The sequence below is a fragment of the Hemicordylus capensis genome, chromosome 2 (assembly GCF_027244095.1).
Source record: "Hemicordylus capensis ecotype Gifberg chromosome 2, rHemCap1.1.pri, whole genome shotgun sequence".
Taxonomy (NCBI): domain Eukaryota; kingdom Metazoa; phylum Chordata; class Lepidosauria; order Squamata; family Cordylidae; genus Hemicordylus; species Hemicordylus capensis.
The window spans coordinates 398,633,619-398,661,593 of NC_069658.1; the positions used below are offsets into that span (position 1 = coordinate 398,633,619).

At 42.9% G+C, this 27,975-nt stretch overlaps 1 protein-coding gene across 3 annotated transcripts; it reads left to right on the top strand.

Moving 5' to 3' along the window:
- The first annotated feature begins 3,529 nt into the window (after positions 1 to 3,529).
- DUS1L (dihydrouridine synthase 1 like) lies at positions 3,530 to 27,170 on the top strand. 3 transcript variants are annotated; one of them, XM_053289682.1, is made up of 15 exons: positions 3,530 to 3,737; positions 3,999 to 4,071; positions 5,688 to 5,934; positions 9,634 to 9,742; positions 10,140 to 10,190; positions 11,539 to 11,651; positions 13,907 to 13,989; positions 14,210 to 14,313; positions 20,428 to 20,572; positions 20,842 to 20,938; positions 21,337 to 21,425; positions 22,467 to 22,633; positions 23,830 to 23,867; positions 25,832 to 25,907; positions 26,669 to 27,170. In XM_053289682.1, exons 3-15 carry the CDS (start codon positions 5,698 to 5,700, stop codon positions 26,815 to 26,817), a joined length of 1,458 nt encoding a protein of 485 aa, XP_053145657.1. In that variant the 5' UTR covers positions 3,530 to 3,737; positions 3,999 to 4,071; positions 5,688 to 5,697; the 3' UTR covers positions 26,818 to 27,170. The 3 variants fall into 3 exon arrangements, with proteins under 3 accessions (XP_053145657.1, XP_053145656.1, XP_053145658.1); XM_053289681.1 differs by lacking the exon at positions 3,999 to 4,071; XM_053289683.1 differs by lacking the exons at positions 3,999 to 4,071; positions 10,140 to 10,190.
- The last annotated feature ends 805 nt before the right edge of the window (positions 27,171 to 27,975 follow it).

Here is a 27,975-nt window from a genome sequence, read left to right on the forward strand (position 1 = left end):
CGGAAGAGCCAAGCCCAGTTCCTGACACCAGTGACCAGGTTGGAGCCTGAGTGCCAGCTGAGAGACCCCCAAACCAGCCCTCATTAAGCCCAAGCCCCTCAATGAACCAGCCTCTTCCATGCCAAGTACCTTTGCTTGCCCAGCCCTGTGCGCCCACACCAGCAAGCCAGGAGGGATTTGGTGGGCTAGAGGAGTGCTAGACTCTAGGCCAGAGGGCTGCTCCTTAAGTCTCTCTGCTTTCCAACAAGGAAGGTGGCACACTGGTGCCTGAGAAGACTTTTCTGAGTCTGAGCTTTGTCAGAGCAAGTTGCTTACCTGGAGCTCTGTAGGGGTCTGTAATCCTGCCCTGCTAGTTTTGGACTGTGGAACAGGATATTATTGTGATTAATCCATCCACACAAACAGCTAACGCCTCATGATGATTACTGTCTGGCAGAAAACGGCACCCCTGTGTTGAGTTTGTTTGTGTTTGTTTTGTTAGATTTATAAACCACCTAATCAAACCTCTCTAGGCAGTTTACATAACATTCAAAAAATCTTTTAAAAATCAACAATTAGAACAAATAAAAACAATTACAACAATTAATCAAAACAATATATAGAGAAAAAATAACTAAAAGCCTGAAGAAACAAGTGTGTCTTCAGAGATTTCTTAAAGGCAGTCAGAGATGGGGAAGCTCTTATTCTGATAGGGAACATGTTCCAAAAGTCCCAGCACAGCCATAGAGAAGGCCAGGTTCTGAGTCACAACCAAACAAGACAGTGGCACCTGAAACTGGACCTTCCCTGATTATTTCAGTAGGTGGTGGGGTTCATGATGAAGGAGGAGCTTTCTTAAATGCCATGGGCCCAAGTCATTAAGGGTTCTTCCCAGGTCATCTGCAATGTGTAGTATGCATACCCTATGACAGGATGTTGTCACATCATGCATTTCATCCACATGAAAAACATACAAAAAAGTATAAAAACACACAAAAGCCCTATTCACATGCTAATCACATCACGACATCAGCAGGGCGGCCGCAATTGGACACGACCTGGAAGGGGCATGCTGAGCACAATCATGCATTTTGGGAGCGCTCTACCTGCCCTCGACATGGAAAGGGCATTAAAACCCATTTAAATGTCCTTCCATGCCATGGCAGCGCTTATTCTGCCAGAGATGACACACACACACCCCAAAGTAGCCACACACTCCGATAGTCCCACACAAGCACGAATTCTCAGGAGGTTTGGGATCCGGAGGGATTGGTATTCCACTTTAATTAAGGAAGGGGAGGGGGAATTGAAACTTCCTAGGAGGGGATATGGAGATGCGGGAGGGCTGACATCCTGATCAAATTTACTTTAATGTTTACTTTCTGTTTACTCAGAAGCAAGTGCTACTGAGTTCAGTGTGACAGCAATGGTTTTCTTGGGTCTCTGTACTTTTTTCAAGAAAGGCCCTATCATAAAAAGTGCTATGGAGTAGAGTGTTGAAAATACTGTAGTTGTGGCAACACCAAGCACTACTATTCTGATGTCTAGTATATTCTCTTTGAAAAATAATCCATGAACATACTTCTTCTATGACTTTGGCAAGTTTGGGATGAAGCTTCCCAGGATTTGTGAGAATGTAAAATGTAGAACTGGTCCTGGGTGCAAAAGGTATGGACATGAACTTGAATAAAAACTTATCAGACTATTAAGAGGAGAAGACCATCTGCTTCTGTATATTACTACAAATATTTACTACAAATATTCATATACCGCTCCTCAACCAAAGTTCCAAAGTGGTTCACATAGATATAAACAAACAAACAAACAAGGCACCCTGTCCCCAAAGGGCTCACAATCTAAAAAGAAACATAAAGGTAGACATCGGCAACGGCCACTGGAGGGATGCTGAGCTGGGGTTGGATAGGGCCAGTTGCTCTCTCCCTGCTAAATGAAGAGTATCACCTCTTTAAAAAAAGGTGCCTCATTGCTCAGTTAGTAGGGGTCTTTGCTCAGTTAGCAGGGGTCTAAAGATTACAGTGTCTGCCTCTGTTTCAGGTATGTGTACAGTCGTCCCTTGCCAACCACGAGGGTTCCATCTGAGAAATCTTTGCGGTTGGTGAATTCGCGATTCCCCCATACCCCCTGTTTTCAATGATTCCCTATTGATTTCCAACTGCAAATTGGATTAATACATACATACATTAAAATTTCTAAAAATTCTGGGGCATTACTGCAAGAGGCTGCCTACTAGCTTTGCTACTGTTCGTAATTCCTTTTAAAGGGCAGATTGCTTATTTGTAAGTGAACTTTTTAAGTATCTTGACAAGAGAACCAAATGGAAATCCTTAAGTTTACATACGTTCCCCATAGCAAATATAAAGTGCATGTGACTTGCTTTTTTAAAAAGGAAGGTGGGTGGAGAGATTTGAAAGAAGGAAGAGTGGGTGTGAGTTTAATGGAAAGAAAGTGAAAGGGAAGGGAAGTAAAGAAAGGGGGCACTTTTGGTGTTCTCCTTCAGGTAGCAAAATGTCTTAGGCACTGACTGGATCACTAAACTGATAAACTGATAAAGAGAGCTCAAGACACATCTAAATTGTCCACAAGCTTTCATTTCACCTGCATGGCCAGAATTTCATCCTACTGGTCCACTGCCAGAAACAAAACTGCAGGGTCACTTTACTTACTTTCTATATGAGATGTTTGTTTGTTTGCTTGTTTTAAAGAAAAAGAATGGAAGTTTCTCAGAGGCGGTATTCAAAAGTTCCCTGTTAGAAGAAAGATATTTTGCATAGACTCACAGGCACTGTGTCCTTAGATTCCTTAAAAACTTGGTAAAAGCCGGAACGAAATAGAACCGGCCGGAACGACCTCTTAGAAATCAAACGAGATCCCAAGACCAGTGTGTTGGAAAGACTGGCGTGCTAATATTTTAGCAAAGAGGTAATTCCAAGAATTCACTTTTATTGTAAACCTCTTCACAGTCAAAGATGAAACGGAATAGCGGAACAGCCCGGGTTGGAGCACTTTTATTAACCCCTTCACAGCCGGAACGGTGGAACGGCCTGCAACAGCTTGGCAAGGCCACCTAACATTCAAACTGCAACAGTGCAAAACAAAAAACAAAAAAACCCCAACAGTTTAGGTAAACGGGATTCTACCATAAACCTCTTGCACACACTGTGCGCCACACAGGAGTTCAGACTGGGAACGTCTCACTCAAACGTTTTGGAGGGAGAAAGACGTTTTGGGGATTGGAGATATGGGTCATCAGGTTTGGTGGAAGGGACTGGGAGTTCAGTGAATGCGAGGGGGGGGATCCTCAAGTGCATTGGTGTGTGTGTGGGGGGGTCTGCTGCGTCCCTGCTCGCACACATCTCTCCGTTTACAACACTAACCACTCTCAGTGATGAGTCAAGCCGCAGCAGCCGCCAAGAGACTGTGGGCAGCAGCAACGTCCCTCCTAGGACACTATGGAGCGCGTTATCTTTCCGCTTCCTTCTCTCTCCTCTTTCTCGTCCGCAGTAATAAAGAGCGGGGTGCGAGGCCTGCATACGAAGAGAGAACCGGGAGGAACCAAGTTTCTGCCCGGCTCTTTCCGCCTGCGCCGTAGTTTCCGCAGGGGCCTGGTTGGAAGTTACACCACCCCGCCTGCCGGTCGGAGTGGGATGGCGGAGGCGCCGTCCGGGTGTCTAAGTGCCCTGCCTGGGGCTCAGCCTCAGCGCCTCTGCGGGCGGCCGGAGCCCCAGCGTGGGAATCAGGTACGGTCGGGAGAGGGAAAGGAGGGAGGCTCGCGTAAAGGATTTGTGGAGCTAGCTCCGCCGGGCCGGGCGGGATCCTGGCCTCACTTTGGGAGGGCTGTCACGCATGTAAAGGAGCTCTGTCTGTAGTTGGAGCAGCACGGCGAGCAAGCTGCCTGATGGATGCTGGTGGTCTCCTGGGCATGCTCTCTGGCTAAGGTGTGCCACGGTGCCTTCTGGCCTTGGCAGGTCCTTGTCTGAGCGGTGTGTCTTCTGTTCCAGCTCCGTAGGAAGCGTAGAACTGGCTCCTGTCGCCTTATTGGGAAGGGAAAGCCATATGCTCTCTCCATAGAAGGTGCTGCTTTCCTCTTATCTAGTTGATTGTTGTTCTCATTAAACGTATGCCCCGTTCTAGTTGTGTTAAACATTCTGTAGTAGTATAGACTATTTTTAACAGAATGGCAATAAAAGCATAATCAGCAAATCAAATGTTCAACTTGTTATAGCCAAATTGGACCAATCTCATGGAAAGATTGTTCTCTAAACAGGACTGGTAAAATTGCAGCTTCCAGTTGCTTACAGTTTTATCTTTCCTGGTTCCTAGGAAATGTGTATGTGTATGTGTATATATATTTTATGCTCTGTGTTGGACTGGTGTTGATATAGTTGAAAGCTTTTGTGGTAATGCTGTTAGTCTTTGTTGTTTGTTTATTTAGTATATTTATATACTGCCCCATACAAAAAAAGTCCTTGGTTGGTTCCAGGGGTGTAACGAGGCTGGAGTGGGCCCAGAGACAAAATTTTAAAATGGGCCCCTCGCTGATACACGTGCACACACTTCACATGTGACTTGCCTCTGGGGGGCCCCTCGAGGCGTGGGGGCCCCCAGGCAGCTGCCTCCCCTTCCCTAATAGTAGTTATACCCCTGGTTGGTTCACAGTATAAAACTAATTAAAACAATAGCATAAAACAATTTTAAAATACAATAAAAACTTAAACTGAAGCTTTAAAACTTTAAGGTGCTACAAAATTGTCTGCTGTGACAGACTAATTGGAATGAAATATGTGCTCTTTTTTCAGCCTTGCTGGTAGAGCTTAACTAAGCAAGGGTCTACATGATTGTCACTTAGTTTGGCGCTTTGATCTGTTTGCTCCTGTTTTGCTACTTTGCTATGTAAATCATCCAAGGAATGAAGTGGAGGTTAACATAGCAGTGGAAATGATTTGGTGCCATTTGTGTAGCACTATTTTAATACAGTCCCTATTCTGAAAGGTACTTGCTAATCTACGGTATACCAGACAAATCAGGTGTCATTTGACCTGGCAAGTTATGAAAACAAGGCACTTACTAGGGAGTAAGCTGTGCTGAAGGCACTGGGATTTACCTCTGTGTAAACATGCATAGGTTGTACCACATATCTTTTTTTGTTACAATATACCAGTTCAAAATTATTAAATGAGGGATTCTTTGGCATTGGGAGACCTCTCCTGCAAGGTTGTGGTATCTGACCTGTATAAAAGCAGGGTATTCCAAAACACAAGATGCCTAATAATCCTGTAGAAGAACAGAGCTGCAAAACTTCAGCCCTCCAGCTAATTTTGTACAGTGTTATAATTCCCAACATCCCTAGCTACAATGGCCAATAGTTGGGAGGATAGGACCTGTAGGGATCTGCTCTGCTACAGAAATTTCCTATTTACTCCACATAAGTACAAAGTAGAGACCAAAGTATATTTTTGGCACTGCACATTACACTGCATTTTTTTTAAAAAGAGCCTAAAATATTTCTTATACTGATTCTTTTTTTGGGAGGGAGGGGGGCTTGGTGTTTTGTCCATTCCACTGAGGGTGCTTATGGCACAAAACTAAAAGCCACATAAATAAGAGTTGCTGCTTGTACCATACACTTCTTATAATCAATTGACATCAATGTGCCAGACAGGACTATTTGTTGTTGTTTTCCCTTCCAGTCAGAGGAAGATGCCCAAACTTAAGAGCTTTGAGTTCTGGAAAAATACACTGCAAGGTGCCCGTTTTGTGGTTGCACCTATGGTGGATCAAAGTGAACTTGCCTGGAGACTGTTAAGCCGCCGCCATGGAGCCCAGCTGTGTTACACTCCTATGCTACATGCTCAGGTCTTTGTCAGAGATGCCAATTATCGCAAGGAAAATTTGTATTGTGATGTGTGCGCTGAAGATAGACCTTTGATCGTGCAGGTAATAGCAACAATATGCTTTCTGTCTCAGTATACTGTATACTCTTTGGAATGAGGGACATTTCATCCTGCATGATGGTACAGTAACTCTTTTAGGAAATATATATATTTTAAATGGCAACAATGTTACAGTATCCACTGAAAAATCATTTTAGTTGTGCCCTGGTTCAAATCACCGCTGGTATGTTTCCCAGCGATAAAGGAAGATGCTGAAAGGCATCATCTCATACTGTGCAGGAAGAGGCAGTGACAAACTCCTCCTGTATTCTACCAAAGACAACCGCAGGGCTCTGTTGTCACCAGGAGTTGACACTGACTCATCAGCACACTTTACCTTTATGCGAAGAACAAGTTGCTTTTTTAAAAATAAACAAAAACATGTTGATATGATTCATATCTATTGTTCTGTGTGCTTGGTCAATACCACATACCCTGTAATCTTATATGCAAGCTGTATCTAGTAAGCCAAATACCTTTCGTCTGTGTTCAGTCATTGAGACTTCTTCTAGAAAATTCCATGAGCAATGGGGTGATAGAAATGTTTCTTAAAATATGTTTGTATGATTATTTCTCATTTTTTCATATCAGCCTTTTAGCTTACTTTCTAAAGAGAAGAAGGCTTATGAGATCAGCTTGTCAGTGTGTGTACCCCTATCGGTGTTCCCTCTAACAGGGATTCTCAGATGTTGTTGACAATTTCCAGAATCCCCAACCAAAGGCCACTGAAGCTGGGGATGCTGGGAGTTTTAGTTATCAACATCTGAGAATCCCTGTTAGAGGGCACACTGGCCCCTATAATTTTTAGAGTCCAGTGCAAACCAAATACACTGCACATGAGAGGAGGTTCTAGGGGATCCCAACAGGGGTATTTATTTTTTTGTTGATCTGCCATACTGTTTCAACAGGGCAGCTACTTAAGTATAGACAACTCCCTTGGTAACCCATGTGCTGATAGCCCTGTATTAACTAAATTCACAGCACATGGGAGAGGGTCCTGGGGTGTCCAATGAGGGTATTTTTGGCCTTTTTGCCATGTTTCAAAATGGCAGCCACTTAAAGTCCAGGAAAAACTCTTTTGTAACCCCGGTGCTGACAGCCAGATACAAACAGAATAAACAACACATGGGGAAAGGGGTCATAAGTAAAAGTTGCCAAGTGGAGAAAAAGTAGAAAGTAGACTCCATTCGTTTTATTTCGAATGTCACTCTAGAGTCTAGGACAAATATGCTGCAGTAGTATACTGTCCATAACTTCCCTGTTTGTCTTCATTCTCCATGTTATCTTGTCTCCTATATGCACAAGCCTTGGGATAATGAAAGTATAAGTAGAGTTTTCATTATCTGATTAAATGTTATGTTCTTTATGAAAACCTTTTTTTTTTTTAATCATCATGATATGTGTGTTCCCGGACAGAGTTTCATGCATTCCAAACTTCTTAGACTCAGAGTTGCTGTGCTTGCACCACTACCTTTTATTAACATGTCACTGCGAAATAAGATGGCATTTTTATTGGTGCAGCCTGGCTTGGACAGCTGTCGCTATACCATTATGAAACAGAGCATTCTTAAAATATGGTGTGACCAGGCTGAAGCTGGCAAATTAAACAGGAATACTTGTGAGAAGGGGCTGGAGGCAGAATGGGGGGTCACAAAGAATGCCCCCAAAGCATAATGCTACTTTGTGTTACCAAAAGCCCTGTGTGTTGGGGTGTTTTTTCATTTTAACCCATTGAGAATGTGGGAGAAACAATGTAATAATGTAATGGTAATAGGAAATGTGTGCCGCCAAGATATGAGGTAGTAACAGGAGAATTGCCAGGTAGGCAAAATAATGGATGCATTAACATCTTGGAGGTAATGATGACTCTAATTTGTATGGTATTATCACATTTGTATCCCAACCTACGTTTGTATCCCAACCTGTGAGGTCTTCTCAGCTGGCCCTCCTTAGGGTCCCAGGCCCTGGTGTAGTGTGTGGTGCTTGGGCCCATAGAAGAGTCTTCTGTGTGGCCGCCCCTCTTCTTTGAAACACTCTTCCCCCACCCCAGATTCATTCAGCCCCCTCCCTGGCTGTTTTTAAGGCCCCTCAACCTGTTTCGCCAGGCGTTTGCCCTTTAATAATAATAAAAAATACTGTGTAAACAACAACAACTGTTGTTGTTGTTGTTTTACACAGTCAGACAGGTGTTATTGACTGGTTTGTTTTATCCAGACATCGAGTCCTTCCCAAGGACCTGGGATGGTTGAATTTTATTATCAGTATTGTTGCTGTTGTTGTTATAGATATCATCACAGAATATAGGCTGTTCCCAGTAAAGTTGCTTTTTGTAATTGGCTGATGGTGATTTCTGTGGCCCCTATGGTGTTGAGGTGCTCTTCAAGGTCTTTTGGAACTGCACCCAGGGCGCCAATGACCACTGGGATTATTTTGGTCTTTTTCTGCCACAGCCTTTCAATTTCAATTTGTAGATCTTTGTATTTTGTTGTTTTTTGTTTCTTTTTCTTCTATTCTGCTATCCCCTGGTATTGCTATATCGATTATTTTAACTTGTTTTTATTTCTTCTCAGCTACAGTTATATCTGGTGTATTGTGTGGCAGATGTTTGTCTGTTTGTAGTCGGAAGTCCCATAATATTTTTACATCTTCATTTTCTACAACTCTTTCAATGTTATGGTCCCAACAATTCTTGGCTACAGGTAGCTTGTATTTTTTGCCGATGTTCCAGTGTATCATCCTTGCTACAGTGTCATGCCTTTGTTTGTAGTCAGTCTGTGCAGTCTTTTTACAACAGATGATTAGGTGGTCCAGTGTTTCATCTGCTTCTTTACAAAGGCGGCACTTGCTGTTTGTGGTTGATTTTTCTACTTTGGCTCTTATTGCATTTGTTCTTAGTGCCTGTTCTTGTGCAGCCAGTATTAAACCCTCTGTTTTTTTCTTCAAGTTGCCATTCTTAAGCCATTGCCAGGTCTTGGTGATGTCTGATTTTCCACTTATATTGTGCAAATATTGACCATGCAGGGGCTTATTTCTCCATTTTTCTGCTCGGTTCTTGACTTGTTCGTTCTTGTAGGCCTGCTTTGTTTCATTGGTGTTTAATAGTTTCTCGTTATTGTCCATTTTAAGTGCAACTTCTTCACTGTCCTTTATATATTCTTCAAGGCCTCTTTTCTCCTCATCTACTGTTTGATGGACTTGCAGCATTCCTCTTCCACCTGAGCTGCGGGGGTTGTATAGCCTATCTATATCACTGCGGAGGTGCAGAGCATGATTGATGGTCATTATTTTCCTGATCTTATGATCTAGCATCTCTAGCTCTGCCTGGGTCCAGTCTATTATTCCTGCAGTGTATCTGATAATAGGTATAGCCCAGGTGTTTATGGCGTGTATGGTGTTCCCGCCATTGAGTTTGGACTTTAGGATTTTTCCAACTCTCCTGATGTATTCACTTCCAATTTTTCTTTTAACTTCAGTGTGTGCGATGTTATCAGCCTGGAGAATGCCCAAGTGTTGTTGTTGTTGTTGTTGTTGTTGTTTTAATTAATTGTTATTGGTATTTTTGTTCACCGCCTAGAGTCTTGGAGGAGGTGGTATATAAGAAAATTTTAAATAAATAAATAGTCCTCTGCCATTTTAAAAACTCAAGAATAGTTCTGCTACTTTGGAGTTAAATTGACATCTGGCTTATATACATTTTTCATAGTTCTGTGCCAATGACCCAGAAGTGTTCGTCCAGGCTGCCTTGCTGGCTCAAGATTACTGTGATGCTATTGACCTGAATTTGGGGTGTCCACAGATGATTGCAAAGAGAGGTGTGTGCAAACCTGTTTTAATCACTCTGTTAAACCTCTTAACAAAACTTTAAAATAAAATGTTCCCTTAAGGAATATCCTGATCAGCTGCCTTATAGACAAGCTGCATGTATTGCCCTAGTTCAAAATAATATTTAGGAAGCAAAGAAAGTAGCATAAAGGCTAAGACGTACTTGTCTGGTAGAGGAAGAGTTCTGGCATGAACTATGGGAGGATACCTTGTTTATCTTGTGAATACATTTTAGAAAGCAAAGTTAGGATTATCATTCCCTGCTTTTACAAACCTTTCTGTGGGCCTACATTGTAGTTAATGATTTTGTATAGAAACCAGTGGTCCTGCTGTCTTAACTAGTCCACAACTTGCTATTTTCTGTGTGTGTGTGTGTTTGTTTTGTAGGTCACTATGGAGCATTCCTGCAGGAGGAGTGGGACCTTCTTCAGAGAATGAGTACGTTCCTGAGGCTCTTGAGCAAGGAGCAACAGAATAAATGGGAAATGGTTCTATTTGTGCTTTGTAGCATTTACACAAAGGCATATCATGCACAGGAAGGGACTTCCCCCACCCCACATAGGATGGCACAGCCCATTGCAAGCTTCCAGCTGCTTGCAAATCTGCTGCTATGTTCAACATACAGATGTGGGCAGCTACTTAGCGGTTATTGCTGGGTTTCCATGAAATGTATAATTGCTGCTTCCATGTGTTCAGTGGCTCTGAAAATAATCATGGAGCAGGCTTTAGAGTAGCTGCCCTCCTTCCCTCAGTAGGATATTATCTGCTCATTGGTGCTGAAAGCTGTTGTTTACAGGGACACATAATGTGTAATCCAGTTGTGTGTAATGTGGCTTCTAATAAAAGTTCTGGAGCAATTGGAACTGGGGTGGGCAGGCGGGCTTCAGTGCAGTCTAGTGCAGATCCAGGTTGATCATCCCTAATATCACGTCTAACCTATAGTGCAATGCATTGGTCTTGAATACACTGACATAACTGTTTTATATTATGTTAGTTTCTGATCATTTTACTGGTTTTAATGGGTTATGTCTTTTATTTATTGTGAACCACCCATTGCTAATAGATGGGGCAGTATCAAAATATAACCAATAAATAAATATGGGCATCCCATTCAACTGTGCTGGCAACTAACTGTCCTTCAGCAAGTTACTCTCTTTCAACCTATCCTACCTACATAGAATTGTTGTGAGGCTAAAACACTACAACGTTCTTGGGAGGAAAGGCAGGAAATGAATGTAACAAATGCACTGCATCTTCCGGCATAGGTGTATTTGAATTCATACTTATCATGAAGGAAAAAAGGCAGGGACTGACATCCAGACTAAATGACTCAAAAGTACTACTCAGGATTTATTCTAAAGGATTACTTAATTCTAGAAGGGTTTCCTTGGAGTAATTTAGTCCAAATGCCAACCAGTGTATTTTAGAGGTCACTTCAGGCAAGGTGTATGTTAGCAACTATAAAGGTAGTGAAGAAAGGAAGGTGGAGCTAGTAAGTTGTGAGAATAATAAAAAGAAAAAGGAAACCTCTTGAAAAGCTGCATAAAATACTCTGTTCCATGGAACATATTATGTTGTGATATTATGTTCAGTATTTTATTATTATGTTCAGCATATTATGTTCAGTATTTGGGGCCATAATTTGAAAAAAAGATTTTCGACTTTCTATTTTTCTTTCCTACTTCATTGTGTAGTAGACAAAGCAGTACAAGGGGTAGATTTGGTGACGAGTGCTGCCACTTTCACCTTTTCATGCTCTTTCACAATTTTCATTTTTCTCTTCCAGTTATATTGGCTAATGAGAAGCTCTCTGTTCCAATCACGTGCAAAATCCGTGTTTTCCCAGAAATTGGCAAGACTGTGAAATATGCCCAGTTGCTGGAGGAGGCTGGTTGCCAAGTAAGAAGTCAGATGTTCCTTGTTTCTTGGCCCTGGTGGCGCAGTGGTAAAACTGCCGCCCTGTAACCAGAAGGTTACAAGTTCGATCCTGACCAGGGGCTCAAGGTTGACTCAGCCTTCCATCCTTCCGAGGTCGGTAAAATGAGTACCCAGAATGTTGGGGGCAATATGCTAAATCATTGTAAACCGCTTAGAGAGCTCCGGCTATAAAGCGGTATATAAATGTAAGTGCTATTGCTATTGCTATTGCTATTAATTTCAGAACTCTAATATTCTTAAATGAAGCAAACATGTACAGTAACTCAAAGAAGCTTTGGTGACTTGTATTAAATACGGGAGGGGAGAAAGAGGTATAAGCATCTCCTGTGCCCATCTCCTGGCAGCTTTGAAAGGTCATTGTCTTTAAACAAACTGTAAGCAAGATGCTTTGCCCTGTAGGAATGTGCACAGAACCGGTTTTGCCAGTTCAGCTCAAATCCGAACCAGATTCAAGCCGACCTAGCACGGTTTGGTTTTGGCTCGGTTGAGCCAGATCTGGTTAGAGTTTGACCCAAGCTGGTTTGACTAGCTCAAAGCTATATTTGGTAAAAGGGAATCTGGTGAGCATTCCCCTTTATTAGTAAAGGGGCAGGAGGACTGTCCTAAATATAGAGGGGCAAGGGGGAGTAAATCTGTCTTCACAAGTACAAACCATGGCGGGGCTCCCCCATCCCCGCCGGCCTCTCCTTGAGTAGCTCAGGCTGGCGGTGGCCCAATTCGGGCCTCTGCGAACATGCGGGGGCCATTTTAATGACCTTTGTGCATGTGCGGAGGTCACTAAAATGGCCCCCGCACTTGCACAGGGACCTGAATTGGGCCATCGCTGGCCAAGCTACTTGGGGGAGGCCAGCAGGGGTGGGGGGAACTGCCCCTACCACAGCTTGTACTTGTGAAGACAGATTTACTCCCCTCCTGGCGCCCCCTCTATACTTAGGACAGCCCCCCTGCTCCTCTATTGGTAAAGGGGAATCCAGTGAGGATTTCATTATTCCAGTATTGCTTTACCAGTATTGCTCTGAACCAGCTCAGATAAACTTGATCTCGGACTGGCCAAGGCCAGTCCGGTTCAACCCCAGGCCCATCAAGCCTGGTTCAAATTGAGATAGCTCGCACAGCCCTATTGCCCTGTGTGTGGCGGGGGGTGGGGAGCCAATAACTCTGGAGAAATAGAGCATTGCCATGTTTTATTGCACCTTGGCTGTAGGAACAGGAATCCAGCAGCAGTTTGTTTTTCTAATTATATTTAGAGTTCTATACAAATATATTATTTATTTTATTAAATTATATGCCGTCTTTTGTCATAACCATGCTAAGGCAGCTCACAATCATAAAAACACAGTCGCAAATCAACAATATATACCAAAAAAGCAACATTAAAATATGCAGTAATAAATGGCAACAGAAAATGCCAGCCAATACAGCTACAAAAACTAGCCAGCAGGCACAAGTGATCAACCCACTTCAACCTCCCCCAAAAGTATAATGGAAGAGCCAGGTTTTAATAATATGCCAAAAAGTGTATAATGTTGGTCCTCTGTGGCGAGGGCATTCTTCAAAGTCAGTGCTACCACTCAGAAGGTCCCGCTCCTTTTTGATGCCCCCTGTGCCTTTGTCAAGGGCACCCAGAGTAAGGCCTCATTTAATGACCTGAGATATGAAAAGACAAATATGGGAGAAGGCATAAGGTAGCCAAACTATTTATGGCTTTAAAGGTGATAATCGGCACCTCAAATTGAGCCCAGAAGCAAATAGGTAACCAGTGTAGTTTCATGCAAGTTTCTCCCAATAGGCAATTCCTCCAAAAACCTAGCTGTTGCATTTTGTACCAATTGATGTTTCTGAGTGTTTTGGCTTTATTCTTGATTAATTTTAATCAGAGAGAGTGCTTACAAAATGAACTCAATGTACAGTTTCTTGAGAAATGTCCATGCTAGTAGTGAAGAGTTTAGAGTTCAAAAGGTCTCAAGTCCCTAACATAGCACCTGAAATGGGAAGATTTCTCTTGAACTGGAAATATGTGATGCAAGAAATCCTACTACATCTCACATGCAAACCAAGTAGGAAGAAGCAATATTCAGTAATTCAGTAAATATTCAATATTCAGTAAACCGCCCTGAGCCATTTTTGGAAGGGTGGTATAGAAATCAAGTTAATAATAATAATATTTCTCTAGATGTTCTGACCTACATACATTAAAAAATACAACTCTGTTCTAGCTCTTGACTGTCCATGGTCGTACTAAAGAACAGAAGGGACCTCTTGCTGGTGTGGCCTCTTGGGAACATATACAGGCTGTGAGGTAAGGTACTAGTAAGTAGCATGTGCGGGAACAATTTGTCTTCATCCCACAACTAAATATTTAGACTAAATGCATGCTGTGGTGGGGCAGGGTGTTACATAAGTTGTTTTAAGATATTAAGTTGGCCCTTTATAAGTTAATATTTTATTTAGTTTCAGCACGTTTAGAGTTCCTGGTTTTATTGATTTATTCCTTTTTGTACATATTGTTGCTGTCACAGAAAGGCTGTAAACATCCCTGTGTTTGCAAATGGAAACATCCAGTACCTCAGTGATGTGGAACAGTGTATGCAGAAGACAGGAGTTCAGGGGGTCATGAGTGCAGGTAGGAAAAGACAGCTTCTCTTTCCAGATTCTGTTTTGGTGATAAAGCCCAGGTTCAAATATTGTTGAATGGTCTTGCTCCGAAATATGGTTATGTGATTGGTGGTGGTGGTGGTTTTTAATTATGTTCTAGGCCTTAAGAAAATTTGCAGGCTTCATCTAATTGACTTAAGTGGCAGAAATGTAAAAGGCTTCAGAATGGAGGCCAGTGGGTCTTACAATAGGGCTGGTCTCGCCAGAGTAGTGGAACAAATTACCCAAGAAAATATGAACAGCTCTCTGATACCTCCCAGTTGCATCTTGGTTGGGTCAAGTGATCCTGCCATAACCCTCCCTACATCTGTCTATGTAGGGAGGCTAAATGCTACATCTGTGATGCTCATTGTCCAGTTATTCATTTTTTTCACAAGCTCTTAGATTCCCTTAGTGAGTTCCTGCAGAATTAATTCCTCTACTTTCCCCATGGCATGAAGAATAAGCCCTTCCACACAGTCTTCCCATAGGCTCTCTTGAGCAGATTCTTTCTTTAGAAGTCTTCAGGGCCTTACGCAAGAATATGTTGAATATGAGCAAGTTTTCTTTGCTGTAATCCTGGACAGTCCAGGATAATACACTGATTTTAAAAAAAAGAGAGGTAGGGGTGCTTGCTAATGTTTTGGCCCATAATACTATTTATTAAGAGAGCTGACCATACATATAAGATCTACTTCTATTTTAATTAAACAGGGAGGAACAAAAGTACATGGAATCAACAATTGTTTAACTAATGGATATCTGAGGTGATCCATGCTCCCTCACAACTGGGTCTTCTGCGCCTGCGCAGTAGTTCCATGGAAGAATCCATAGCTCCGATAGATACTCTCCGGCATTCTGAGACACATGGGCAGCGTCCCTTAAAAGAGGTGGGAAAGTGCCTTCCCTCTCAGTTCCTTTTCATCTGCCACACTTGTTGCAATGTGAAGGTTCTGCTCCTTTTTCCCTCGCTTGTTTCTGTGGAAAGAATAGTTATTAGACTGATTTTTCGGCTTGACTTCTTGGACTGGTTTCTTGGATACTCTTTTGGATCTCCCTTTATTCTGGTCAGTTTGTGCCCTTATCAGTTTTTTACTTGGGCCTGCCCCTCAACCTCCCTTCAGATCTCTCTTCAATTTTGGTAATTCTTTGTTTTTCTGGTTTTGTCTCTGCCTGGCTCAACTACTCTTTACCTCATGGACGTAAAAAAAGAAAGAAAAAGTTTTAAACACTGCAAGACCTGCAGAGGCACTCTCCCATTCTCTGACTGGCATGAGGAGTGCCAAGTTTGGCAGAGAATCATAATGTGAATGTTATGAATCTGCCTTTCATTCTCCAAACAAATGAGAAAAAGAGAACTTGGACTTCAGGCTGCTCTCTACGAGACTGTACTCTGACACACACACACACACCCCAATGCCAACGCAGAGCCCATCAATATCATCCATTGACATTAGGCTTGTGCCCAAAACGTTTCGGAGACCATTATGGAGGCCTCTGAAACGTTTTGGCTCCGGGGGCCATTTCGGTGCTTCGGCACCGGCGGGGGTAGTCCTTTAAGGGCGGGGGAGGGTGCACTCACCCCTCCCGCCGCATATCCCCCGCTGGTGCTCCGTCACTTTCAAGCCCCTCGGGGCGGCAGCGTTCCTCCCTGCCGCCCCATTTTCGTCATCGGCCGGAAGTGGCTGGAAGAAGTAACCGCGCGTGCGCCCGTTGCGGGCATACACGCGCCCGTCTGCCATGTGGGTGCGCACGCGTGACGGGCGCACGCGCGGTTACTTCTTCCAGCCGATGATGAAAACGGGGCAGCAGGGAGGAACGCTGCCGCCCCGAGGGGCTTGAAAGTGACGGAGCACCGGCGGGGGATATGCGGCGGGAGGGGTGAGTGCACCCTCCCCTGCCCTTAAAGGACTACCCCCGCCGGTGCCGAAAGAACTTCGTGCACATCCCTAGTTGACATCCCATCAATCGCTTGGGTGTCAACCTCATCCAAACACCCCGATAACCTGGCATTTTAAAAATCTGCTTCCCTTGAGAAGAGTGACGAAAAAAAAGTTCTCAAGTTTCTGGCCAGCCCGAATCCAAGGGTCAACATCTATCTGCTTCGACATCAAAGCTGACATTGAATGCTGCTGCTGCATTTACACTGCACACCCCTTCAACATCAACTGCCCAGCCTCGAGCAACATTTTCTCCAGCCCCTGGACATATCCAAGTTTCAACATCGAAGTCAACATTGATGTTGGTTGCCATTAATACGTTTCAAGGCTCTTGACTGACTTCGACACCATCGACATCACTTGTCTCAGTGTCAGGACCTCCAGTCAAGAGAACTCTACCAACATCGACATGTTACCATGGTTAACATCTACTATTGCTAAGACCTCTTCTGACAACCACTTGACACTGTCAACGTCAGCTGTTCAACTCTCCCCAGTGCCAGCACAACCACCTTCTCCAACTATCATCTCGCCAACATCGCTTCCTGGCCACTCCCTTTGGGGAGGTGGCTTGGGTTCTGTCAAGGAGTGCCATCGCTCCCTACTGGATCCTTCTCCAGTTTCGTCCATCATCTCTCAATACCAGTTAGAGTCTCTTATGGGGTTCAAAACCACCACCCCGTCCGCCTAACCTTTTAAAGGGTTCCCACTGACAGAGGGCCTGAATGACAAGGATGCCCATTCCATCTCTTCAGTACCCAAGACTCCTTCAGCCTCACCAGTCCATCACACACCAAGGTGCTCACCAGTTTACCTGAGGAGGGAGCATTATCATTACTCTGCTACACATCTACCAGTTTGTCCATTAAATTGCCTTAGCTCTCTAGGTGCACTGGACCCATGTTCGTGAACATGGCAGGTATAGGGACCCAATTCGCTTCACTTCACCTGGGCCTATGACTTGGAAGATTACCGCTGCTGGAAGACCATGAAACTACGAGGACGTCTCTCGGAGTCCACATCACCTGCTCCTAAAGAGAAGCCTCCTTCTGAGGCCTTCAAGTGCCCTGCTACCCCTGCAGCTCTGCCAGCTCATGCTCTGCCCACAACACAGTCACCAGTATGGGGAGATGTGCAGCCTCAAACTCCCGTACACCCTTCAAAAGACCAGGCCCTCTCTGATGGTAAATATAACTCCTCCACCTCATCTGACAAGCAATCTACAGACTGAGAACTCATCTGGCACATCTCCTGACCATCAAGTGAGTGTCCCTCTCATCTGATTCACCTGTTGAGGAAACTGGATTCAGTTGAGTTCAGGTGGTGGGAATGGCCAAGGCCTTGGGCTTAGAGATACAGACCTTAGCTCCAGAAGTCAAAGGCGCAATCCATGACTTCCTTGCTACTACCAGAGCCACTCAACCTATAGCGCTGCCTGTTCTAGTTGGCATTTCTAAGTTTTCGTGGGATGCTCCAGTGAATTAGACTACAGCTTCAAAGAGACTGGAAAGTCTGTACAGGCTGCAGGAGGCTTCCTGACCCTTTTTATTTAAACACTGAATTCTCCTTGTTGTAGATTGTGCTCTACAGTCTAAGTTAGGCCACAAGCACTCAGCTCCTGTGGACAAGGAGGGCTGCAAACTTGATGCCATGGGCAGGAGATATTACTCTGCCTACCGTGCCTGTCCTTAAAGATTGCCAACAATATGATGTGCATGGAGGAGTTCCATCACTCTCTCTGAGATGGCCTTAAAGCAGACTCACCTGACCTGCCTGACGTTTCACTCCAAGTCTATGGCGGCCTTGCCTAAATTAGTGGACCTAACTCACCAACACCTAAGCACCTGACGGAAACAGAGTGTAGGATGCTGGCTGGCTCTGTGTCTCTTTAATGCCATGCCTGGCTGCATTTGACCCCACTTAAGTCCAACTTGAAAGACAAAATCGAGAATTTACCATTTGGTGAGGATCTCTCTTTGGCTGACACAGATGAGACCATGAAGAAGCTTAAGAAGTTGCACTTCACCACTAAGACCTTTGCTCCATCTTCACAATGGTCTTTGTTCTCTCAAAGGTATCTTACCTACAACAGACAGCCATACCAGTCCAAACCTCAAGAGCGATGGGATTTCAGGCACGCTTCAAAATTTTACTCAAAATGGCTTTTCCAACAGCATCATTGGCAACCTCAAAAAGCTAAGCAGTCCTTTTGATGATGAGGTTGCACCCCACTCCTAACCACCTTCCCTCCTGGTGTCCCATAACATCTAATGCCTGGGTGTTGAGTATAGTCTTCTCCAGCTATGCCATTGAATTTGACTCCCTACTTGTATATACAGGTATAAAACAACCTGATCCCCACATTTCAGGCTGCTCCAAGACAGACGGCTCGCTCCATCCAACGCCTCCTAGACTTGATGGCCTCCTACATGGCCACAGTTACTTACGCACGTTTTTGAAGATGTGCAGACTACAGCTGTGGTTCCTCTCCATGTTTCACCCGAACCTAGACAAACAAACCAAATGGCTGACAAGACCATCTCATGTCATGCACTCTTCTGTGGTGGACGATGCCTCAATTACTATCTCAAGGCATTTCCTTCTACCTTCATTCCCCATCTGTTACACTGACCACAGATGCTTCCCTTCAGGGTTGGGGGGCCCACTGTTGCACTCTGTGGGCTCAAGGCCAATGGAATGAACAGCAGGAGCTCCATAACAACTTCCTCAAGCTCTTGGCTGTCTTACTAGCCTTAAAAGCATTTCTCCCTGTTCTGCAAGGCCGTATAGTTCAAATCCAACTGGACAACACCACGGCAGTCATCTGTATAAACCACCAGGGCAGCACAGTGTCTATCTTTAAACAAGCTGGTGTCTAATGGCATTCACCTCATGACCCTCCATATCAAGGAGGTCAACAACACCCTGACAGACTTTCAGAGCAGGGACCTCACTCTCTCAGCTCTACACGAATTAGAGCTGAATGGGACAGTTCTTCAGGTCCTCTTTCACCGCTGGGGCACCTCCTGAGTAGACTTATTTGCTATCCAAGTCAATGCCAAATGTCAACATTTCTGCTCAAGGGCAAGTGTGGGATCGGGATCCAGGTTGCTTACCTGTAACAGGTGATCTCTCTGGTGATCCATGTTCACTTACAACACCCATCCAACCTATGCCACTGCTAGCAGGTATCCACAGTGTGTTTGCTACCTGTCTTACCTGGGCTCTGCCAGACTTAATCTTTCCTCGCATAGCAGTGGCCAATTCGGGAACTGAGAGGGAAGGCGCTCTCCCACCTATTTTAATAGACACTGCCCACATGCTTCAGAATGCCATGGATTCCTCCACAGGACTACTGTGCAAGCGCAGAAGACCCAGTTATGCATGAACATGGATCATTAGAGAGATCCCATTACAGGTAAGCAACCTAACTTATTGCCAAGCTCTTGAGTGAGCTATATTCCCTTCAACATAATGGATTCAAGGCTTGAAGGTTGTGGAGAAGTAGCAAAGGAGATGACCCAAGTCTTGCTTAGGCCTTTATTTTGGAGAGTCAAGGTGGTCCACTACTTTGGACAAAAGGACATGGTTCCGCTATGAACCTTAGTGAGTGGCCTCAGTCAAATCAGTATAGCTGAGCCTAACTATCTGCACTGTGGTATGATGAGGCTGAAATGCTGCTCTGAATTCTTTTCAGGAATGGCAACATACAAATAAAACAAATTAGAAAATGCATTGATTTTCCTATAAACAAATCTGTGTGATAGAGAGCAGAACTACATGTTAACTCAGCAAATGCCTGTTCCCAAACCCACACTGGCCAAGCTAACACAAGCATGGAGACACTTGGAAGGGAGACTTGGCAGACAGGAGGGGGTGCTTCACTGTTTCCATGCCCACATATTCTCTCTTGCAGATCCTACCCCCACACACACTGCCCACAAGGCTTACTTTCAGTTTCTGAGCCTGCTGGAGGTGGGAGGAGCTAAAATAACCACTGAGGAGAGATTAACATCTCCACAGTGCCTGCCATTTCTCCCTTGCAAAGACCCCCAACACCAGCCCTTGCATTAGCATTACAAGAAAAGCACAAGGCTGGGCATCTTATTTGCTGTATCGGCCAAGAACAAAATGCTGAAGACCTCCTTGCTTTTTCCCCTTAGAGGGCAATCTTCATAATCCAGCTTTATTTGAGGGAAGAAACCCTGTAGTCTGGGAGATGGCTGAGGAATACCTGGAAATAGTACAGCAGTATCCTTGCCCACTGTCCTATGTCAGGGCTCATCTCTTCAAGCTTTGGCATCACACGTAAGTGATCCTGCAGTTCATCACCGTTTCCTTGGCATCCTAGAAGAAGCTGGCTGGGATGGGGGACGGGGTGTCCAGGGGCTGAGAACTAAATAGTTGTTCCTTGATACTGGTGTTTGGGTTTTATGGCATATTGCAGAGTGGGAAATTCAGCCTCATCCATAGAGTATAGGATCCAGGATATGTCTGTATATCTCTTAAAAATGTATTCTGCACCTTAGTCCTTGGAAGGGGAATAGAATAACTCGCAGTGTGTTGGTTTTCCTCAGGCTGCAAGTTCATCAGCAGCTGCGTGATGAATTGGCTAAAGTGAAGACACTGGTAGGACTTGTGGCTGTCAACAGAGAGCTGAAGTTGCATTGCCAGGTACCTGCAGAGGTTTTATTCTCCCAGGACAACTCTGACTTTTCTTGGAGAGATCCTTTTTAGAAACCCTAACTTTGTTAACCAGATAAGATAAGGTTTCTCTGTGTAAACCGCTTTGGAAACTTTTATTGAAAAGCAGTATATAAATATTTAATAATTAATAATTAATTTAATTAATCTCACTACATTAACCTCTGTTACATTTCTGTGTCTTTGAAAGACGGGCAACACAATTTTTGGCTGTATCTGTTGCACTAGCAGATCTGTTCCATGAACTGTGCTTATTTCAGTTTCAAACTGGTATGCTAACTTCCACTTCTGCTCCCTCCCTAAATATCAGGCAGCACTTGAGGGACCTTAGGAAAACTGTTTGTCATTGTTTATGATTGTACTCATAGGAAGAAATAGCCAGTCTGAAGGAAGAAGAGAAGCCAAAGGGAGGATTGCCTTTCTTCCACTGGATCTGTCAACCGTACGTCAGGCCAGGGTGAGTCTCTAGACTGTAAAAGTCTAGCTTGTGCAACATGTGAAGTTTAGGGCATTTCCATCCTGCGTATTAAGCTGATTATCTGCTGTCTTTGAGTGATTGCTTGGCAAGCCTGTGAGTACAGAGGGCAGAGAGGCATCCCCTCCCACCCTAACTAGCAACAAGAGCAGCACGGTGAGTGGCGTAATTGCAAGAGAATGGCAATCACGTACTGCCTTCCCTAACGGCAGTTGCCCTCCCGCTGCAACACAGACTGTTCTGCTAAGAGGCCTGTGCTAATTGAAATACGTTTTGTTCTGTTTTTACCCTGAAGGCTTGCTCTTTCCAGAGTTGATCACCCCTTTCCATGGCATCCTAAGCTGTGTCACAAAGGGCTAGCATGCTGTTATTTACACACAGTGCTTTAGGAGGCCTGGCTGCTAGACAGTAATGTACTTGAGCCATAAACCGCCCAGAGACGTAAGTTTGGGGCAGTATAAAAATAGGCTATATAAATGAAAGTTGCCCCCTCTATTTGCTAGGGCTGCAAAAACGGCCACTGGGAGGATATAGAAGGGAAATCCTTTTGGGAAGGATTTTAACGTATTGATGCAGTTTGAGATTTCTCGAGAGAGTGAACTTCCTTATTGATAGCCCTGCATATACTGACCTAGTCTGTCAAAGCAGCCTCAGACTGCTGGCTGTTCTGTAATGAGAATAAAATTCTAGCTTTTTTCATAGCATAGCACAACTAAGCAACGTACATTATTTTATTATTGCTAAGATATCCATACCATATGCAGGCCTCTATCCCCGCTGGTACTATATCAGGCAGCAGCAATATAGGAAGATTCTGAAAAGCATTGTCTCATACTGCGCAGGAGGAGGCAATGGTAAACCCCTCCTGTATTCTACCAAAGAAAACCCCAGGGCTCTGTGGGCACCAGGAGTCAAAATTGACTTGACGGCACACTTTACCTTTTACCTTTTATAACTGTGGGACTGGTAAAGAAACCAGTAGTTTCCATATGTGTTAAATACTCTGATGTTCAACCTTCACAGGCCCAAAGAGACATGCAAGGAAAATGGCACTAGTGGGATGGAAGGAAATGCCCGGGGGAAACGAGCTCTGGAGGATGAGGATGATGGGAACTCAGATTCTCTCTCCAAGAACAAACAAAAGAAGAAATTGAGAAATCCCAATAAAAGCTTTGATCCATCTTTAAAACGTAAGGTGTAGAGGCTTCATTATTCTGTCAAATCATATATTAGTTTAATACTAAAGCATTTCTCATTGACTAAGGTGTCCCCAGTTAATGGGGCAGAATTTTTGTTTAAAAATATTCTTCAATTTAAAAATTCATAAAATCTGTAGATGACAAGCAGAGACATTTTGACTTCTCTCTCACATAAGAGGAAATGTCTCTGGTGCCTGCTGTGTCACATGTATGTTATCCAAGATAATCCACTTTTTTCTTCAGAACTGTTTTGTTTTTACTCATGTGCAGATTGAATCAACTAAAATGTCTTTAACCAGCTCACAGCCTTAGTAGTAATATATTAAGTGTTGTAGTCCTGACTGAATAGGCAACAGTGTAGAAAAGCTTTCATTACACTTTACCATACAAAAAACCATCTTTTCCCTCCCGCCCACACCCTTTCTACTACCACCACCACCATTTATATTCCGCTCTTCAACAAAAGTTCTCAAAGTGGCTTACATAGAAAGAAAGATAAATAAATAAAGATGGCTCCTTGTCTCTCTAAAGGGCTCACAATCTAAAACGGAACTTAAGCTAGATAACTGGCAACAGCCACTGGAAGGATACTGTGCTGGGGTTGGATAGGTCCAATTGCTCTCCCCCTACTTAATATAAGAGATCCACCACTTTAAAAGGTGCCTCTTCACTCAGTTTCTATAACTACAAAATGTATAATGCAAATAGAGCTTCAAGAACTTTTCTAAGAAATCGTATAGAAACATAGGTCATAAAATGGAGATTTCATGAAGGAGGAAAACATTGTGATTCCCGTATTAGATTTTTTTTTTTTTTTTTTTTGCCTGAAGTACAATAGCAGTTACTGCAGTGAAAGCTGAGTTGTAATCATTATTTAATTCCCATCCCTATCATGCCTCGTCTTTTACTTCAGCTTGTTCTTTTAAAAAATAATTCTACATGACGACTGAACCAACCCATTATTATAGTTAAGAGGATGACAACTTTCAGGGGTTTCCCTAAGTTTCAACAAAATTCCTTGCGTTGTTGAGCCTTTTCTCTTGTCAATGTTTTGTTTTCTTTGTTTTTTTAAATCGTGGTGCAGAAATCATCTGCCAAGCCCCCAAATACATACAGTGCTCGTGCTCTTTGCATATCAGTGGCCATTTGAACTATGCAGACACTAAATCTTTGTTTTTCCCCTTCAGCTAAATATGCAAAATGTGATCAGTGTGGAAACCCAAAGGTAGGTCTGCCTTCATCTTTTGTTCTTCTTGTAATTCTCATTGACATAATACTCGTTAAATCTCTGAAGAAATGACAAATCCTATTTCTGTAGAAGCATGCCTAGGAAAGGCTGTCTGTAGCTCCCTCCTGCTGCCACATAAGGCCTAAAAGTACAAGCAATATTGTATGCAGTGATCCAGTTGAAAAGGCTAAGAGACACCAATTATATCCCTTTATAAATGGAAAGAATATTGTATCTGTGCCCATTAATGGCAAAATTATATCTCCAGGCTTTGATTCAAGCCATTCCTTGGAAGAGAAATTTCAAGAATGATAAATCATGTACATGTGTGCTATATAGTTCAAGTTCTGGAATATTTGGGATCCAAGAGAGAGAATATGCTTTTTAAAAAAGAATATCGCTTTGAGGAAGTGATATCCAGCCAAAATAATTGATTGGCCCACAGGATCCTTACCCAACAGCAGGATTTTAAGGCAGTTATAGATCATTGTTTAATCCTGCAACATATTATTGAAAAGTACATTTCCTTGGGTAAACGATCACTTTTGCTGCAATTGCCGACTTTTGTTCAGCCTTTGATTCTATTTCTAGAAATTTATTGTGGGCAAAATTGGCTAATACATCAATTGATACGCGGCTTTTACTGTTACTTTATCAGTTACACGAGAACTCTTCTATCTGTGTTCATTTGAACTCTATTGGTCACTTATCTAAAGCAATCCCAACTACAAAAGGTGTGAGACAAGGGTGTATACTTGCACCTTTTTTGTTTAATTTTTATGTAAATGATTTAATTAAGCATTTACAGAAATTGGATACTTTTGCCCCTATATTAGCAAACAGAAGGCTGCCACTATTGATGTATGCTGATGATGCAGTGATTCTTTCCCAAACTCGATCAGGCCTTAAAAGAGCTCTGGGGGCTTTGGTAACATATTGTCAGGAGGAACATCTGGTCCAAAACAAAAATATTCCAAAACAAAAATAGTTTGCTTTAACAATAAAGCTAAGAGTTTTAGATGGACTGTTGGGGGGACATCAAGTCGAACAAGTAAAGCAAATAAAATATCTTGGTGTGATATTTCAATATAACAGGCTAGAATGGCTTCATATTTGTCTATCATAACTGTGAGAAAGTTCCGCTGGGCTTTTTCAAGAGCACGCTTTAATGCCTTTCCTTCAGCTGTATTAATGGGGAGATTTCAACATCTACCCCTGGAGGCTCGCTTGTGCCTTTGTGGTTTGGGTGAACCTGAATCAGTCGCTCACATTTTATTACGCTGTAGATTCTACAGTAACATTAGATGTCATTTGATTCTGCCACTTCTTTCTAGGTTTCAATGAAATTTTTTACTTAAAGATAATGTACTTTGCATCTCTCATGTTGTAGCAAAATTTTGTTACATCACAATTAGAATTCGTAGTTCATTGATTGATCCTAAAGTTAATGACTGAGTTAATGATGAATGCTGGAATTTATTCTTTGTGGTGTTGTTTTGTTTTGGCCATTGGCCGTAAATAAAGTATCTAAGGCAGGATTGTGGAGATGTGCCCAAACCTTGGTTCAAGCTCTTTTAGGAAAATTTGAAAGGGGACTTTAAGGAGAACAGGTTTTGCCTGCTCTCTGCTGCCCCATTCAGCTTCCTGCTGGGGTGGTGCTCATCCCAATAACCGGTGTGTGACAGACTACCCACATGGTGCCTCCATTTAAGTCTTCCAAAGTCTGACTTGCACCCTTAATAGGGTTGACAGAACTGTAAATTTGGGGGCATTTCCCCCCCTGTGAAATGGCAGTCTGTTAACAAAAAGTGTTCTGCAGAACTCTGGGGACTGAGAGTTGTTTCAAACCCTGATTCAGCCCAGAGGCATACTTTCTATATTTATCCACATATATATATTAGCAATTTGGGTTTACTGTGTAAAAAAATAAGTGAATTTGCTTGTATCTTTTTTTTTTCCAGGGTAACAAGTGTGTGTTTAATCTGTGCCGAGGATGCTGTAAGAAAAGGGCTTTTAGAGAAACTGCAGATTGTCCAGGTAAGTGTAGTTCAGCTCAGTTTCCAGAGCAGCAGAACGCTTTTGAGGGAAGAAACTTAAGTCAAACTTGGATCTCTGATTAGGCCTTTTTTGTATAGTTCAACACGGAAGCACACGGATTCGTGTGTGGATCTCTGGATCACTGCCTTTTTAATATTTATTTCACCTGAGAGAATGTACCAGTTTCCAGAAATAACATACCTGTTGGTATGTTTTCTAGATGTTAGGCTTATCTCTTTCAGCTCTTCAGCAATAACATTCTCAGTTTATACATCACTTAGTTTGAGCAGAGGGCAGGGGGAGGCCGTTGTCTTAGGTTTTTGACAACCATCAGGATTTTTCCACGGTTTTTTCCTCCCACTACAAAAATGCATTAATGTTTACCAAGATTACAATGGTTTTTACATCAATAAAGATAGATACGTTTTGAGATTGCCTTCCTTCGGTAATAGTCTGTTAATCCTATAGAACTCCTAGAGAGATCTAACTGCTTAGTGGATTTTTTTCATTGAGACCCAAGATCCTCTGAAATAACCTTCTTTCACAGACTTCTGTTGAAGACAATTTATTAATTCCTTCACAGCCTATTCTGTTGAAGGATTCACCTGATAGTGATGTTACTCACCCATATCTTTTTAATCTCATTTGTTTGTTCTAATTCTATCATATTACATCAGGGAGACATATTTCTCTACGTGTATCAATTTCCAAACACTTCAGCTGCTATTTAAACACATTTATTTCCCTTTTTGCTCCTTTAGGCCATGGTCTGCTTTTTAAAACCAAATATGAGAAGTCCCTTTTGTGGAAAAGTGGTCAGTCCAGTCTGAAGAATATTGAAGTAACAGCACAGAAAGCAGAGGCAGAGGAGACTATATTGCTCAAAGAAGCTATCGATGGGGCAGCATGAGGTCTTGGAAACCCTCGTTCTCCTGGATCTGCTCACAGGCCTCTGTCTCCCTGGGCCAAAGACATCTCTGCTTCCAGTACACAGCAGTTGTCTGAAATGACACTGCAGACCTGTTCTTAAATGGTAGACAAGTCTTATTTAAGAAAAAGTGTCTTACTCAGGGAAATATCCTGTGATGGGAAATAAAAGGATGCAGTGAAAGCTTTCCATGCTGTGTTTGAGAGACTTCAAAGGACTGAGCCAGAAGCCCTGGCCTTAAAATGCTGCATTGGAAACACCTCTAAAGTTATGACCTGCCTGTTTTAAACGATGTGTGTGATTTTAAAACTGGCGAATAAATCTTTTATACGAGACCAGTGTTCTGGAATGTTATAAAAATAACAAATTAGGACATGAAGTAAGTCTAGGAAGCCAGTGAAGCAAGGAAAATACGTATTAAAGAGCACTGCAAAACTCAGTGACAGAACAGCTTCACATAAGTGCCAACTATGTAGGAATTAACATGAAACTTTTAGATAACTTGTCATTTTTCGTAACTCAAGTCAAATAGTGTAGCAAAAAAATGCGTGTAACGGCTCTACATTACAGGTTACAAAGCTGTGAAACATGTAAACTCAAGGCATCTACACAGTTATGGGTTGTACTAATTATCTAGTTTTGTACTATGCACACTACAAATTCCATGCTAGGGATCATTAGAAAGAGACAGAAAATAAAAATGTTAATATAATGCCCTTGAACAAATCTACAGTGCGGCCACAACTGGAGTACAGGAGACACTTGTTTATTGTGGGTTTCCTATAGCAATTTCTGTTGTTCATGGGTGGGTCAAAGAGATCTGGTTTTCCTTATTCATAGACAAAAATACTCCTGTGTTTGGTTTCTTTGGTCTGTACCCTAAAACTAGGATTATTTTCACCCATTTGTGGCTAAGTGCCTCCCAGAAATGATTTCCAGTGGCCATTTTGTGACTTTTCAACCCTCCAAAAGCCCAAAAATCAGAGGATGAGGTGGGCACATTGCTGGAGAGCAAGGTGATATGCTTTACTACTCTTATTTCTGTCCCCACTCCTGCTTTTTTATGAGACTTGAGCACATAAGTGTGCTGAGGAACCTAACCCTCCAATACCATAGACTCAAGTTTTCTTGTTTCACAGT